This window comes from Schistocerca cancellata, chromosome 4 (genome assembly GCF_023864275.1).
Source record: "Schistocerca cancellata isolate TAMUIC-IGC-003103 chromosome 4, iqSchCanc2.1, whole genome shotgun sequence".
Lineage (NCBI taxonomy): Eukaryota > Metazoa > Arthropoda > Insecta > Orthoptera > Acrididae > Schistocerca > Schistocerca cancellata.
The window spans coordinates 468,927,942-468,943,094 of NC_064629.1; the positions used below are offsets into that span (position 1 = coordinate 468,927,942).

A 15,153-nucleotide genomic window follows, 5' to 3' on the forward strand; every position below is an offset into this window, starting at 1 on the left:
GGGGGCTACCTCAAGAACAAATTCTACACGACTCGACCAAGACCCCTGGATGAGTTAAAACAAAGAATTCGGGATGCAATTCACAGTATCCCATCTGAGATGTTGCAGCGGTCAACGAGGAATCTCAACACCAGATTTCACGAATGTATTCGTACAGGAGGACGCCGTCCAAAGGACGTAATTTTTAAAAAAATTATAAATGCCATCAATGTTTCGTAAATGGCAAAATGGTAAGGTTTCAATTACTATGAATGTAATTTCTTTCCTTCATCACTTCTAGTTTTATTGGAATGTGGAAATGTTACCGTTTTTCTGCGTCACCCTGTATTTCACAACGGTTGTTGTCACCGCCGTGCCTGTTCCTTTGTACATGCATGCATGGCAGAAGGAACATGTATCGTTATTCGGAATAGCACTGCAATATCTTATGTATCCGCGGGCACCGGGTGAGCGAGGTTCTAGTAAAATGTCTCCCCTGTACAAGAATATACATAATGGATGTACGACGAGTACAGGTTGTAGACACGTGGTTGACGACATATGGAAGTTTTTTTCTGTCCGTGGGTCTTACTCGCATAGGCAAACGGTAAGGCGACCACTCGCGATAAGCGAGAATGAATTTTCACTGTCGTCTTTCCATTATGCAGCTAATGGTTGTCCATATTCGCAACCTGGAATACGTTTCGTGAAGAATTTGTTCGAAATAGCTGAACAGAGGATTAAATTATAGAACAGTTGCCACCCACTCTTTTGAGGTCTTACTTCACACCAATCGTCTGGAGCTATTATCAACGACCATATAGCATGAAAGTATTTTATTAAAGTTCTTTACCTCGATATTCAATTTAATACTACTTTCTACTTTGAGAAAATTAAAGTACATGAATGATAAAAATAAATGCACATGTAGTATCTGTAGGTGAATCTTAAAGGAAATAAAGTGATTTCCAATAATAGTACAGTCACATTCACACATCAAAAGGTACACTAAACATTATGAAATGCTTTCATTTTGTTGTTTTGTTCATGTGCTAATAATAACTTATTTAGTCCTGTACATCTTTGTGACCAGATTATGGTACTGCCATGACCAATCCACTGGTTAGGAAAAGTACTGTTGAGACGCTGCCTGACATGTGTGGTAGCACACCGTCATGCTGGAAGTACTTTGTATTCCCTGTGTTCAACGGGACGATGATTAGTCGTTCAACAGGCGTTAATGGAAGTGCGCCGCCACTGAGAATTTAACGATCGACAGACTTTAGTCTCTAATGGGAAGATATACACACACTGCAGGTGAAATGAGTACGAAGTGTCTGTGTACAATGTTCACCATATATACTTACAAGGACATATAGACGTGCTGAACAGCTACACGTCACAGTTAAAACAGTAAGCTGAACGATATTATAAAGTGTCATTCTTCCTAAACATTTCATCCATCCTTTCGTTCAAATCAAAATTCTTGGGACATGCAACATTCAGGAATTGTATGTGTCAGGAATCGATAACGGTATTATTTTACAATACTACAAGCAGCAACAGCAGCACTATGGGACTTAACATCTGAGGTCATCAGTCGCTTACACTTAGAACTACACTACTGGCCATTAAAATTGCTACACCACGAAGATGACGTGATACAGACGCGAAATTTAACCGACAGGAAGAAGATGCTGGGATATGCAAATGGTTAGCTTTTCAGAGCATTCACACAAGGTTGGCACCGGTGGCGACACCTACAACGTGCTGACATGAGGAAAGTTTCCAACCGATTCCTCATACACAAACAGCAGTTGACCAGCGTTGCCCTGTGAAACGTTGTTATGATGCCTCGTGTAAGGAGGAGAAATGCGTACCATCACGTTTCCGACTTTGGTAAAGGTCGGATTTTAGCCTATCACGATTGCGGTTTATCGTATCGCGACATTGCTGCTCGCGTTGGTCGACATCCAATGAGTGTTAGCAGAATATGGAATCGGTGGGTTCAGGAGGGTAATACGGAACGCCGTGCTGGATCCCAACGGCCTCGTATCACTAGCACTCGAGATGACAGGAATCTTATCCGCATGGCTGTAACGGATCTTGCACCTACGTCTCGATCCCCGAGTCAACAGATGGGGACGTTTGCAAGACAACAACCATTTGCACGAACAGTTCGACGACGTTTGCAGCAACATGGACTATCAGCTCGAAGACCATGGCTGCGGTTACCCTCGACGCTGCATCACAGACAGGAGCGCCTGCGATGGTGTACTCAATGACGAACCTGGGTGCACGAATGGCAAAACGTCATTTTTTCGGATGAATCCAGGTTCTGTTTACAGCATCATGATGGTCGCATCCGTGTATGGCGACATCGCGGTGAACGCACATTGGAAGCGGGTATTCGTTATCGCCATACTGGCGTATCACCCGGCGTGATGGTATGGGGTGCCATTGGTTACACGTCTCGGTCACCTCTTGTTCGCATTGATGGTACTTTGAGCAGTGGACGCTACATTTCAGATGTGTTACGACCCGTGGCTCTACCCTTCATTAGATCCCTGCGAAACCCTACATTTCAGCAGGATAAAGCACGACCGCATGTTGCAGGTCCTGTACGGGCCTTTCTGGATACAGGAAATGTTCGACTACTGCCCTGGCCAGCACATTCTCCAAATCTCTCACCAATTTAAAACGTCTGGTCAATGGTGGCCCAGCAACTGGCTCGTCACAATACGCCAGTCACTACTCTTGATGAACTGTGGTATCGTGTTGAAGCTGCATGGACAGCTGTACCTGTACACGTCATCCAAGCTCTGTTTGACTCAATGCCCAGGCGTATCAAGGCCGTTATTACGGCCAGAGGTGTTTGTTATGGGTACTGATTTGGCAGGATCTATGCACCCAAATTGCGTGAAAATTTAATCACATGTCAGTTCTAGTATAATATATTTGTCCAATGAGTACCCGTTTATCATCTGCATTTCTTCTTGGTGTAGGAATTTTAATGGCCAGTAGTGTACTTATACCTAACTAACCTAAGGACATGACACACATCCATGCCCGAGGCAGGATTCGAACTTGCGACCATAGCAGCAGCGCGGTTCCGGACTGAAGCGCCTAGAACCGCTCGGCCACAGCGGCCGGCACTACTCGTAGTAGTAGTAGTAGTAGTAGTAGTAGTAGTGACAGTGATAGTGGCGGCGGCGGTGGTGATGGTGGTGGTGATAACAACAGCAGCACCAGGTCTGAAGAGAATGCATCAATGGAAAAGTGAGCCACATTTTGCGATTACCTGTATAATGAAACAGTTACCTGATGCTTCAGTAAGATGCATTCGCAGGCATACAGCTGCAGTCAAACAGTCTACTGTGAATTCTGCGGCATCGTTTCATGACACCAAAAACATTAAGTGCACCCATATGCGGTGTAAAGAGAATAGATAAGCAAGGCAAAAACCGCGCACCAATGGAGAAGAAACCAGTGGAAATGAAACAATTGTTGCAAGTGGAAGATACGTATGTCCATTTTTTTTTTTTTTTTTGCTTCAAATGACAATTTCTGTAACCTCTCCGAATGTTAATCGTACCTACTGGTTAAGTCTATACGACTGTCTGAAGGTGTCTTGTTTACCACTACTGACCTATACTGAAAGTGGCAGTTAAATAGTTAGAAAACGACGTCAAAACACGTTGTGACACAGATTTACAGTGTTACATTTCAATCCCGAATCAAATTATTCTATGGCTCTATGAGGCATTTCTTCTGAATGCTTCCAATCTGGCCGAGCGGTTCTAGGAGCTACAGTCTGGAGCCGCGCTAACGCTTCGGTCGCAGGTTCGAATCCTGCCTCGGGCATGGATGTGTGTGATGTCCTTATGTTAGTTAGGTTTAAGTAGTTCTAAGTTCTAGGGGACTGATGACCACAGATGTTAAGTCCCATAGTGCTCAGAGCGATACTTCCAATCGAACTGCAGTCAAGTAGTAAGTTTACTCCGTACCTAATGTCGCCCGTGGTCTCATCCCTGAAGAACGTCTTGGCGATGCCGCGGTTGTCGTTCCTGAGGTGTCCCGTGTAGGAGATGGTCAGCACGTACTGGTGGCCCTTCTCCAGGCTCGAGTTCAGCCCCGCCACAACTTGCTGCGTTTCTTCCTCCACTTTCACGTACGTCACATTCAGCAGCTTCCGTGTCACCGCGTCTCTCACCTGTGCGAAACATCGGTTACAAAATATATTTTTACAACAGATTCCAGTAACAATAATATAATAAATTTTGCGTACACGTATATAGAAAAGTATAAACATCCAACACTAACTTCACACGAATACAGATGTTTCCTTTAATGAGTGTGACACGTGTAATATGTGGTATTTTATACGATAGGTTGGTTCGTGATAGCCAGTATGAGTGTGGACTTTAAACCGCTGAAACTTCTTCAGGAGTCGTTCTAGCATTTGCTTGAAATGATTTAGGCAAACCACACGAAAATCAAATTAAAGAGGCCGGCGAGGAATTATAGCGACTGTACCCATTTCACTTAATAATGGAGAAGTGGAAATATCTCTGTATTAAAGCTTTCCCGTCTGTAGAAACTTTAATAAATTACTCATTTATTAGTGGCAGAATGATGAATGCCGACAGTGACAAAATAATTAAACCTATAGAGATGTTGATAATGCTGATGACCTACCTGATCCAGTAGCAGTCATTTTGAACGTTCTAAACTTACTGATGCTGAACAACGCATAAACCGTAAGCGAGAAAAGAGAGATGTACTCGTACTGGTGGTGGTTGTTGGGAAGTTTAAGGGGGACTAAACAGCTAAGGTCATCAGTCCCCCATTCTAAAAACAGGCGAGACGTAAAGTTGCGGTGCAGGTAAAACCCCAAGGGGAAGGAGACTCCCCTCCCCCCCCCCCCCCAGGCACTGAAAGAACACAAATGCGGCAACGAACACTACAGACAAGAAGAGTACAGATGAACACCAGACAGAAAGAAACAAAAGAAAAGAATATGGCCGGAGACTGGTTGACTGACCACGAGAACAAAAAAAGGGAAAGAGTCAACCATCCGACTACACACTAAAATCTGCAACCAAATATGAGAGGCTTGAGGACAAGAGACACAGAAAGGGAAAGGAGCAGGACCTCCCTAAATGGGACCATAAAAAGGACTACCACGGATAAAATTTAAAACGTCATCAGCCATGGAGGCATCGTCGCATAAAACCAAAGGCAAAGTGTCCGGGAGATTAAAAGACTGTCGGAGGGTGCGCAGTCGGGGACACTCCAACAAAATGTGAGCGACTGTCAGCCGGGACCCACACCGACACAGGGGGCGATCCTCCTGACGCAAAAGATGGCCGTGCGTCAGGTAGGTATGGCCGATGCGGAGCCGACACAGGACGACAGTGTCCCTGCGAGAAGCCCGCAGGGAGGACTGCCACACATCGGTCGTCTCCTTAACAGCCCGCAGTTTATTCTTGGATGTCAGACCACGCCACTCATCAGCCCACATCCCAAGCACCTTACGGCGCAACACCAACTGCTGATCACGAGTCGGGAGGCCGATCTCCAAAGCTGGGGCGTCGATCGCCCCTTTGGCCAGCCTGTCGACACGTTCGTTCCCCGGGATGCCAACGTGTCCTGGCGTCCAAACAAAGACCACCGAACGACCAGAGCGGGTAATGGCGGAAACAGACTCCTGAATAGAGGATCCCAGAGGAGAAGAGGTATAGCAGCGGTCGATGGCCTGGTGGCTGCTCAGGGAGTCACTGCAGATGACGATGGACGTACCTGAGCAGGAACGCATATGCTCAAGAGCGCGCAATATGGCCACCAGCTCTGCAGTAAAAATACTGCAGCCAGCCGGCAAGGAGCGCTGTTCAACATGGGCAGCGTGAGCAAAAGCGTAGGCAGTGCAACCATCAACCAGGGAACCATCAGTGTAGACAGTCTCACAGCCTAAAAATGAGGCAAGGAGCGCAAGAAAACGGCGACGGAAGGCCACAGACGGAACCGAGTCCTTGGGTCCCTGTGCCAAGTCCAGACTGACGGATGGCCGGGGCAAACACCAGGGAGGCGTAGGTGCACGGACCTGGAAGGGAGGCAGAAGAGGGAATGACCGCAGTTCCGACAGCAGGGACTGGACGTGGACAGCTATGGAAAGCCCAGACCGAGGTCGCCGTTCGGGCAGATGGAGGACCATGGCAGGGAAAAGCAGGCGATGATTGGGATGGCCCGGCGAGCAATGCACGTGGACAGCATAGTCGGCGAGCAGTCGATGGCGGCGAATCGGCATTGGGGGAAACCTGGCCTCCACCAGTAGACTATCCACGGGGCTCGTACGGAAAACGCCAGTTGCAAGCCGAACCCCACACTGGTGTATGGGATCTAACAACGTCAACACTGAGGGCGATGCAGACCCATAGGCCAGGCTCCCATAATCAAGCCTGGACTGCACAAGGGCTCTGTACAGTCGCAACAGCGTGCAGCGATCTGCACCCCAAGACGTGTGGCTCAGGCAGCGGAGGGCGTTGAGGTGCCGCCAGCACTTTTGCTGAGTAGTATGAGGAACCCATGTGAGCCGGGCATCAAAGACGAGTCCTAAGAAGCGGCAAGTGTCCACCACTTCAAGCAGGTGGCCGTCGAGGTAAAGTTCAGGATGAGGGTGGACCGTCCGACGCCTGCAGAAGTGCATAACTCGTGTCTTGGCTGCAGAGAACTGAAAACCATGAGTCAGAGCCCATGATGCTGCCTTGCGAACGGCTACTTGCAGCCTGCGTTCGGCGACTCCTGTAGTCGTGGAGCTAAAGGAGATGCAGAAGTCGTCGGTATACAAAGAAGGAGACACCGACGACCCCACGGCTGCAGCCAGACCATTAATTGCCACTAGAAATAAGGAGACGCTCAACACCGAGCTCTGCGGGACCCCAGTTTCCTGTGTATAAGATGAACTAGAGGCGGCACCGACTTGCACCCGGAAAGAGCGGCGCAATAGAAAGGTTTGAAGAAAAGCTGGGAGCCGACCACAAAGACCCCACTCATGCAACGTAGCAAGGATGTGATGCCTCCATGTGGTGTCATACGCCTTCCATAGATAAAAAAATACAGCAACGTGATGCTGATGTCGGGCAAAGGCCATACGGATAGCAGATTCCAGCTGCACCAAATTGTCCACAGCAGACCGGCCCTGACGGAAGCCACCTTGGGATGGAGCGAGGAGACCGCGCGACTCAAGGACCCAACACACACGCCGCCCCACCATACGTTCGAGCAATTTGCACAAAACGTTGGTGAGGGTAATGGGACGATAGCTGTCCACCGCCCAGTGGGTCCGCACTGGGCTTCAAGATGGGGACAATAAGACCCTCTCGCCATTGCGATGGGAACATGCCCTCGCTCCAAATGCGGTTAAAGATGGCGAGGATGTGTCTCTGGCAGTCCCTGGAGAGATGCTGCAGCATCTGCGCGTGGATGCAGTCTGGTCCTGGTGCTGTATCTGGGCAATCGGCGTGGGCAGCCAGGAATTGCCTCTCGCTGAAAGGAGCATTGTATTTTTCAGAACGACGCGTCTGGAATGATAACGGCGTCTGCTCGGCTCGCTCCTTTAGAGAGCGAAAGGCGGGGGGATAATTTGCAGTCACAGAGCTCTTAGCAAAGTGCGCAGCAAGGTGTTCAGCAGTGGCGGCAGCGTCCGTGCAGACAGCGCGGTCCAAGGAGATCCCAGGGACACCCATAGGGGTCCGGTATCCATAAATCCGCCGGATCCGGGAGCACACGAGCGAGGGGGAGACACGGGAGCCCAAGGATGAGACATACCTCTCCCAGCACTCCTGCTTACGCCGTGCAATAAGACGACGTGCCAAGGCACGGAGCCTCTTAAAGGCGATGAGGGTCTCTAGAGACGGGTGCCGCCTATGACGCTGCAGAGCCCGCCTATGGTCGCGAATAGCTTCAGCAATCTCCGGCGACCACCAGGGTACAGCCTTCCTCCGAGTGAGTCCAGAAGAGCGGGGGATGGCAGCCTCGGCCGCCGAAATGATTGACGTGGTTAAGACACGGACCACCTCGTCAACGTCACCTTGTGGGGGAGACTCAATGGTTGCAGCGGAAGTAAAAGCCAGCCAGTCAGCCCTGTGGAGAGCCCAGCGGTGCAGGCGCCCAGAAGAATGACACTGGGGCAGCGACAAATAGATGGGAAAATGGTCACTACCACACAGGTCAGGATGCACTCTCCAGTGGAGGGATGGGACAAGTCCGGGGCTGCAAAGAGAGAGATCGATGGCCGAGAACGAGCCATGGGCCACACTGAAATGCGTGAGACCATCGGTGCTCAAGAGGCTAAGGTCGAGCTGAGCCAACACATGCTCCACGGCACGACCGCGGTCATCGGACACAGTCCCACCCCATAGAGGGTTGCGGGCATTGAAATCGCCCAGAAGCAGCAATGGTGGCGGGAGTTGAGCCAGCAGCGCAGCCAAGACATGTCGGGGGAGCTCCCCATCCGGAGGAATGTAAACAGAGCAAACAGTAATAGCCGTCGAGAGCTCAACCCTGGCAGCGACTGCCTCTAAAGGCGTCAGAAGGGGTACTGGCGAGCTACAGACAGAGTGGTGAATAAAGAGGCAAACCCCACCTGACGCTCGTTGACAGGCAGCGCGGTTCTTATAGTATCCCCGATAACCGCACAGGGCGGGGGTCCGCATTGCTGGAAACCAAGTTTCCTGCAGAGCAATGCAGAGAACAGGGGAAACACTCAGAAGCATCCGGAGCTCAGGCAGGTGGCGGAAATAACCGCCGCAGTTCCACTGGAGAATGGAAGCAGGAAGGGACTGGGAGGGCGTGAAGGCGACTAAGAGGCAGACTGCGCCTCAGAGCCAACTGCCGCCACCGGGGGAGAGTCAGCTGTGTCCATAGGAACCCCGAGGGTTCAGTGAGGGCGAGATCCGCGGCAGAGGCGAGGATTTCCACCTCATCCCCGGAGCCAGGACTATGTACAGCAGGCGGTACTGAAACCGCCGGAACGTCCTCCTTCTTGGACACGTTCCGTTCCTTCTTCTCGCGGCTGCCCTTAGGGTGAGAGGGCTGGGAGAGCTTCTCTGAAGGAGCGTCGGAGGCGGACGACGACGCAGAAGCTCTACGACCAGCAGGTGGCGGAACCTTCAGCCACTGGCTGACATCCGGCTGGGTAGGAGAAGGAACAGAGGAAGGGAGAGCCCCGAGGGACCCCTTCCGAGAGAGAGGAACCGGCAGAGGCAACGCCGGCGGAGAGGGTGGGGGAGGGATCGAGCCCCCCGGTTGTGGAGCAGATGTCACTCCTGAAGTAAGCGTGGGGGGAGCGACAGAAGAGGGGTTGCCCCCAACTGCTAAGGGGGCAACAGAGGAAGGCTTGCCCCGTGACTCGAGGGGGGCAGACAGAGATGCACGGCCCCGAGGGCCCACTGAAGGCGGCACAGATGAGGTGACAACCGCCGCTCGCGAGGGCGACGATAACGTGGCTGCAGCATAAGATGTTCGAAGGGAAGCAGGATACAACCTTTCAAATTTCAGTTTTGCCTCTCGATAAGTAAGCCGGTCCAGGGTCTTAAATCCCATTATCTTCCGCTCCTTATGAAGAACGGGGCAATCCGGAGAGCATGGAGAGTGGTGCTCCACACAGTTGACACATACAGGCAGATGTGCACATGGAGAATCGGGATGAGAGGGGCGTCCGCAATCTCGACATGTGGCGCTGGATGGGCAACGGGAGGACATGTGTCCAAACTTCCAGCACTGGAAGCACCGCATCGGGGGAGGGACGTATGGCTTGACGTCACAACAGTAAACCATTGCCTTGACCTTCTCGGGCAAGACATCACCCTCGAAGGCCAAGATAAAGGCACCGGTGGCCACCCTGTTAGTCTTGGGTCCTCTATGTACACGATGGACAAAATGTACACCACGTCGTTCTAAGTCGGCTCTCAGCTCGTCGTCGGATTGTAACAAGAGGTCACGATGGTAAATAATCCCCTGGACCATATTTAAGCTACTGTGGGGAGTGACGGTAACAGGGACATCACCCAGCTTATCACACAAGAGCAACGCTCATGACTGGGCTGGGGAGGCCGTCTTGAGGAGGATGGACCCATTCCTCATTTTAGACAACCCCGCCACTTCCCCAAACTTATCCTCCAGGTGTTCCACAAAAAACAGAGGCTTCGTCGTAAGAAAGGAGTCACCATCAGTCCTGCTGCAGACAAGGTATTGTGGTACGTAAGGCTCCTGTTAGGCACTAGATCTGCGTCCCTCCCATGGCGCAGCCAACGAGGGGAACGACTGAGGGTCATATTGCGCAGCATCAAAGTCAACTTTGCCTCGCTTAGAGACGCTGGTGGCCGTGCGACCACTAGCTTGGTGTGATTTATTGCGCTTCATTGCGCCACATCCACCCAGATGCCACCTACTCCGAACGAGGGCTCTCCACAAGGGCGCCACCCAGCCAAAGCAACGGGTACCTGGCCGATATCCCGTTGCCCGGAGTCCCCGTGCCCCAGACAAGATGGGCACATAGTCCTTGGCACGTGTGGGGAGGAAACAGCTCTGGCATCTGTAGTGCGATCCCTACCACCAAGAGGGTACATGACGACCCCACCACAACGGGCTGGCTACCGTGCTGGACTTTAGGTGTTGAAAGGGTCCACAGTTGTCGGGGGCGCTAAGAAGGGGATCGCGCACAAGACGAGAAGAAGGCAACCCAGAAGACGTTGGGTGTAAATCCCGCCACACGACAATAGGTAGCATGCAAGATAGTGGTGCATGATGGACCAATAGAAAAACACCATGTAAGGCGTCCTTCCCCAAATGGCACGCACTAACAACGGAAATTTGGAAAAATGGAGGTCAAACCCAAGAGGGGACCATCACATTAAAGCCGAAATGTTTGAGACTCCTTTTAGTCGCCTCTTACGACAGGCAGGAATACCGCGGGCCTATTCTTACCCCCGAACCCATAGGGGGAGTACTCGTACTAACCGAGAGTGGAGTGACCGTGAAATTTCCTCTTGTAAGGGTGACACAGAACTTCCCTGGTACTTTTTCTGCTGTGATGTCCCGCAGAAAAACCCAATATAGCATCAAGTGGTTTCTCGATGGTAGATGACGGGTCGTTTCCATATCTGGAGTTGTCTCGCGGAGAAGACTATATGATTAAACGATTAAAATATTTGACCCACGCTTCTAACAGATTGGTCTGAAATATTGCTTTTCTTTGATATTGAGATAGTCACTTGTCTTGGCTTCCCTGCTCCAACCGTGTCCTCTTCTCTAGCAAGGTCCGGGAAGCTACAACGTGAGAAAAGGTGCTTTTAGTTAAATTCCGTTCGAATCTACATCTACATCTACATTTATACTCCGCAAGCCACCCAACGGTGTGTGGCGGAGGGCACTTTACGTGCCACTGTCATTACCTCCCTTTTCTGTTCCAGTCGCGTACGGTTCGCGGGAAGAACGACTGTCTGAAAGCCTCCGTGCGCGCTCGAATCTCTCTAATTTTACATTCGTGATCTCGTCGGGAGGTATAAGTAGGGGGAAGCAATATATTCGATACCTCATCCAGAAACGCACCCTCTCGAAACCTGGCGAACAAGCTACACCGCGATGCAGAGCGCCTCTCTAGCAGAGTCTGCCACTTGAGTTTGCTAAACATCTTCGTAACCCTATCACGGTTACCAAATAACCCTGTGACGAAACGCGCCGCACTTCTCTGGATCTTCGCTATCTCCTCCGTCAACCCGATCTGGTACGGATCCTACACTGATGAGCAATACTCAAGTATAGGTCGAACGAGTGTTTTGTAAGCCACCTCCTTTGTTGATGTTACGCCCCGCTTAAGGAAACAGCTTAATGAAAAGCGAACGATTGAAGCGAGCAGTCGCTGCGTACTCCGCTAGGAATCGTCGGACTAGTGAAGAGTTATCTCCATAACAACTGAGAGCACAAGTTGCAGTCTGCTGCAGATCATCGCTCAGGTCGTCACCACCAGCGTGTAACGCCTAAAGTCTGAGACCGTTCTCGGTTCATTCCGGAGACTGGCCGAAGTAGTGATGACATAGCCTCACTCTTCGGGTCTCAGAAAAGTCGTAGATTTGCAGCATCGTTTTAGAACTGATCAGGGCCCTCTGATGTGGACCCGAGTGGACGATCCACGGTAAACGAGACGCTTCATCAGTTCCGTAACAAGCTCGGCTGTAGAATTATTGACCTGCGCTACTGGATGGATACATGTCAGGCCGCCATGGATAGATCAGATGTGTGTGTAAATATACGGAAAATAGACACTAGGGAAGATAAGTACTTGTGGAACGAAAGTATTTTTAGTTAGGTACAACTCCGATACCCACTGTAGAAAAAAATAATTATTTGTCGACTGCTGCAGTATTCGGCAAAAAGCTGCAAAACATAGTCTCATCTAGAAATGAGCCATCCCAGCAAAGTACTGAGCAGAGAGTTGGTTGACACCCAAACTAGAGAGTAGGGAAACTTACAACAGGTGGAACTTATATTGGAAATATAGGTTATGCTCCTCTGTAGATGGAATGTTTATAGCAACCAATAGAATTATTATGTCTAGCAAGGACGAAAATGAATCCGACTGCGAACTTCTACGAACAAGCGTAAACAGGACAGGTGAACTTAGATTATTAACCAAATGCTTCTACCGACCGCTAAATTCAGACGTATCACTCGCAGTGTTATACAAAGACAGCATGAACAAGCCCACAGCATGCGATAGATGTAGGTGGTAACTTTAACCTGCCTCGTATCCAGTGGGAAAACTCCACACAGACTGTACAGCGAAGTAATGTTGACAACATTGTAATACACCTGCTTCTAACTTGTCCGACAGCTCACATAAAAAAAAAAAAAAAAAAAAAAAAAAAAAAAAAAAAAAAAAGAAAGGAGACTGACAATAATATGGAAATACCAAAAACAAAACACATTACCATGCCTAAAGCAGTGTAGGCAAACCTTTGGCATTCAAAACACCTTCCACTCGTCTCAGAATGGATAAATAATAGTCCTGTATGGTTTTCAAGGAAATCTTATACCATTCTTCCTGCAAATGATGGCACGTTCAGGTAACGATGATAGAGGTGGATACCAATCGACCACACTTCTCTCCAGAGTAGACCACCAAGGCTAAATAATATAGTGGTCTGGTGATTGTGATGGAAAAAGGAAACGCGACAATTGGTACTCGTGCTCGCAAAACCCGTCCTGGACGAAGCGAGCTGTGTGAACAGGGCGCCTTGTCGTCTTGGAAAACAGTATCATCACTGGGGAGCAACCATTGTACCACGAGATGGATTTGATCAACGAAAATGGCCACATAATCCTCGGCAGTAATATGACCTTGCAGAGTAACCATGGGGCCCATGGAATACCACGATATGGCTGTCCAAATCAACAACGAACCCCCACCATATTTCACTCTTGGGATATACACTCAAGCGCCAAAGAAACTGGTAAAGGCATGCGTATTCAAATACGAAGATATGTACACAGAATATGGCGTTGCGATCGGCAACGCCTATATAGGACAACAAGTGTCTGGCGCACTTGTTAGACCGGTTACTGCTGCTACAATGGCAGATTATCAAGATGTGAGTGAGTTTGAACGTGGTGTTATAGTCGGCACACGAGCGATGGGACACAGCATCTCCGAGGTATCGATGAAGTGGGGATTTTCCCATACGACCATTTCACGAGTGTACCATGAATATCAGGAATCCGGTAAAACATCAAATCTCCGACATCGCTGTGGCTGGAAAAAGATCCTGCAAGAACGTAACCAACGACGACTGAAGAGAATAGTTCAACGTGACAGAAGTGCATCCCTTCCGCAAATTGCTGGAGATTTCAATGTTGGACTATCAACAAGTGTCAGAGTGCGAACTATTCAACGATACATCATCGATGTGGGCTTTCGTAACCGAAGATCCATTTGTGTATCCTTGATGACTGCACGACACATCAACACTGACATTCGACTGTTGATGGCTGGAAACGCGTTGCCTAGTTGGACAAGTCTCGATTGAAATTGTATCAAGCAGCTGGACGTGTAAAGGTATGGAGACAACCCCATGAATTCATGGACCCTGCATCTCAAGCTTTTGGAGGCTCTGCAGTGGTGTGGGGCGTGTGCAGCTGAAGTGACATGGGATCCCTGATACGTCTAGATACGTCTCTGACAGATGACACGTAAGCATCCTGTCTGATCAACTGCATCCATTCATGTCCATTGTGCATTCCGACGGACTTGGGAAATTCCAGCAGGACAATGCGACACCTCACACGTGCTACAGTGTGGCTCCAGGAACACTCTTCCGAGTTTAAACACTTCTGTTAGCCACCAAACTCCCCAGACATGAACATTATTGAACATACCTGGGATGCCTTGCAACATGCTGTTCAGAAGAGATCTCCACGCCCTCGTACTCTTGCAGATTTATGGACAGCTCTGCAGGATTAATGGTGTCAATTCCCTCCAGCACTACTTAACACATTAGTCGAGTCCACGCCACGTCGTGTTGCGCCACTTCTGCTTCCTTGCGGGGGCCTTACACGATATCAGGGAGGTGTACCAGGTTCTTTGGCTTTTCAGTGTAAATTCTGCCAAAAGTTGAAAACAGTGTGCAACAAGACTCAACTCACGAAATGACACTGTTTCATCGTTCCATAGTCCAGATTTTATGGTTTTGGTACCATGTTGTTCCTGTTACGGGCATTTGGAATTCCAACTCGCCCTGCAAATTTCAGCTTATGGAGCTCCCTTCGTGAGTGCGGCATTCAGTTCTGGAGTGACATTTGCAACTGTCCTGTCCTTTCCCGCCAAAATCTTCTCCAATGACTGTCTGTCACTATCACTCAACACACATTTGCACCCGCATTGTGACTTAGCGGGTGAGGTTTCTCCGCTTTCTGTGTATGCCTTGTAAACCTTTGATACTGTGTTTTTTGATACACCAAAATCTTCGACTCCTTTGGTTACAGAAGCACTGACCATACAAGCAACAAAAATCTTCCCCCATTCGAATTCACTTTGCCCCGACTTAATGCACTCACAACTACACAGCACACTTTTCTGACAGCAGCTGACACTTTGAACGCATTGAGGACATTGCACAG

General features: G+C 49.6%; 1 protein-coding gene across 1 annotated transcript in view; it reads right to left on the reverse strand.

Annotated features, from left to right (window-relative positions):
* Positions 1 to 15,153, reverse strand: part of LOC126183641 (uncharacterized) — a 449,828-nt gene that overhangs the window by 207,266 nt on the left and 227,409 nt on the right. Inside the window, exon 3 of the mRNA XM_049925781.1 lies at positions 3,987 to 4,192. Within this exon, the coding sequence (XP_049781738.1) occupies positions 3,987 to 4,192 (206 nt within the window). The remainder of the gene's footprint in view (positions 1 to 3,986; positions 4,193 to 15,153) is intronic.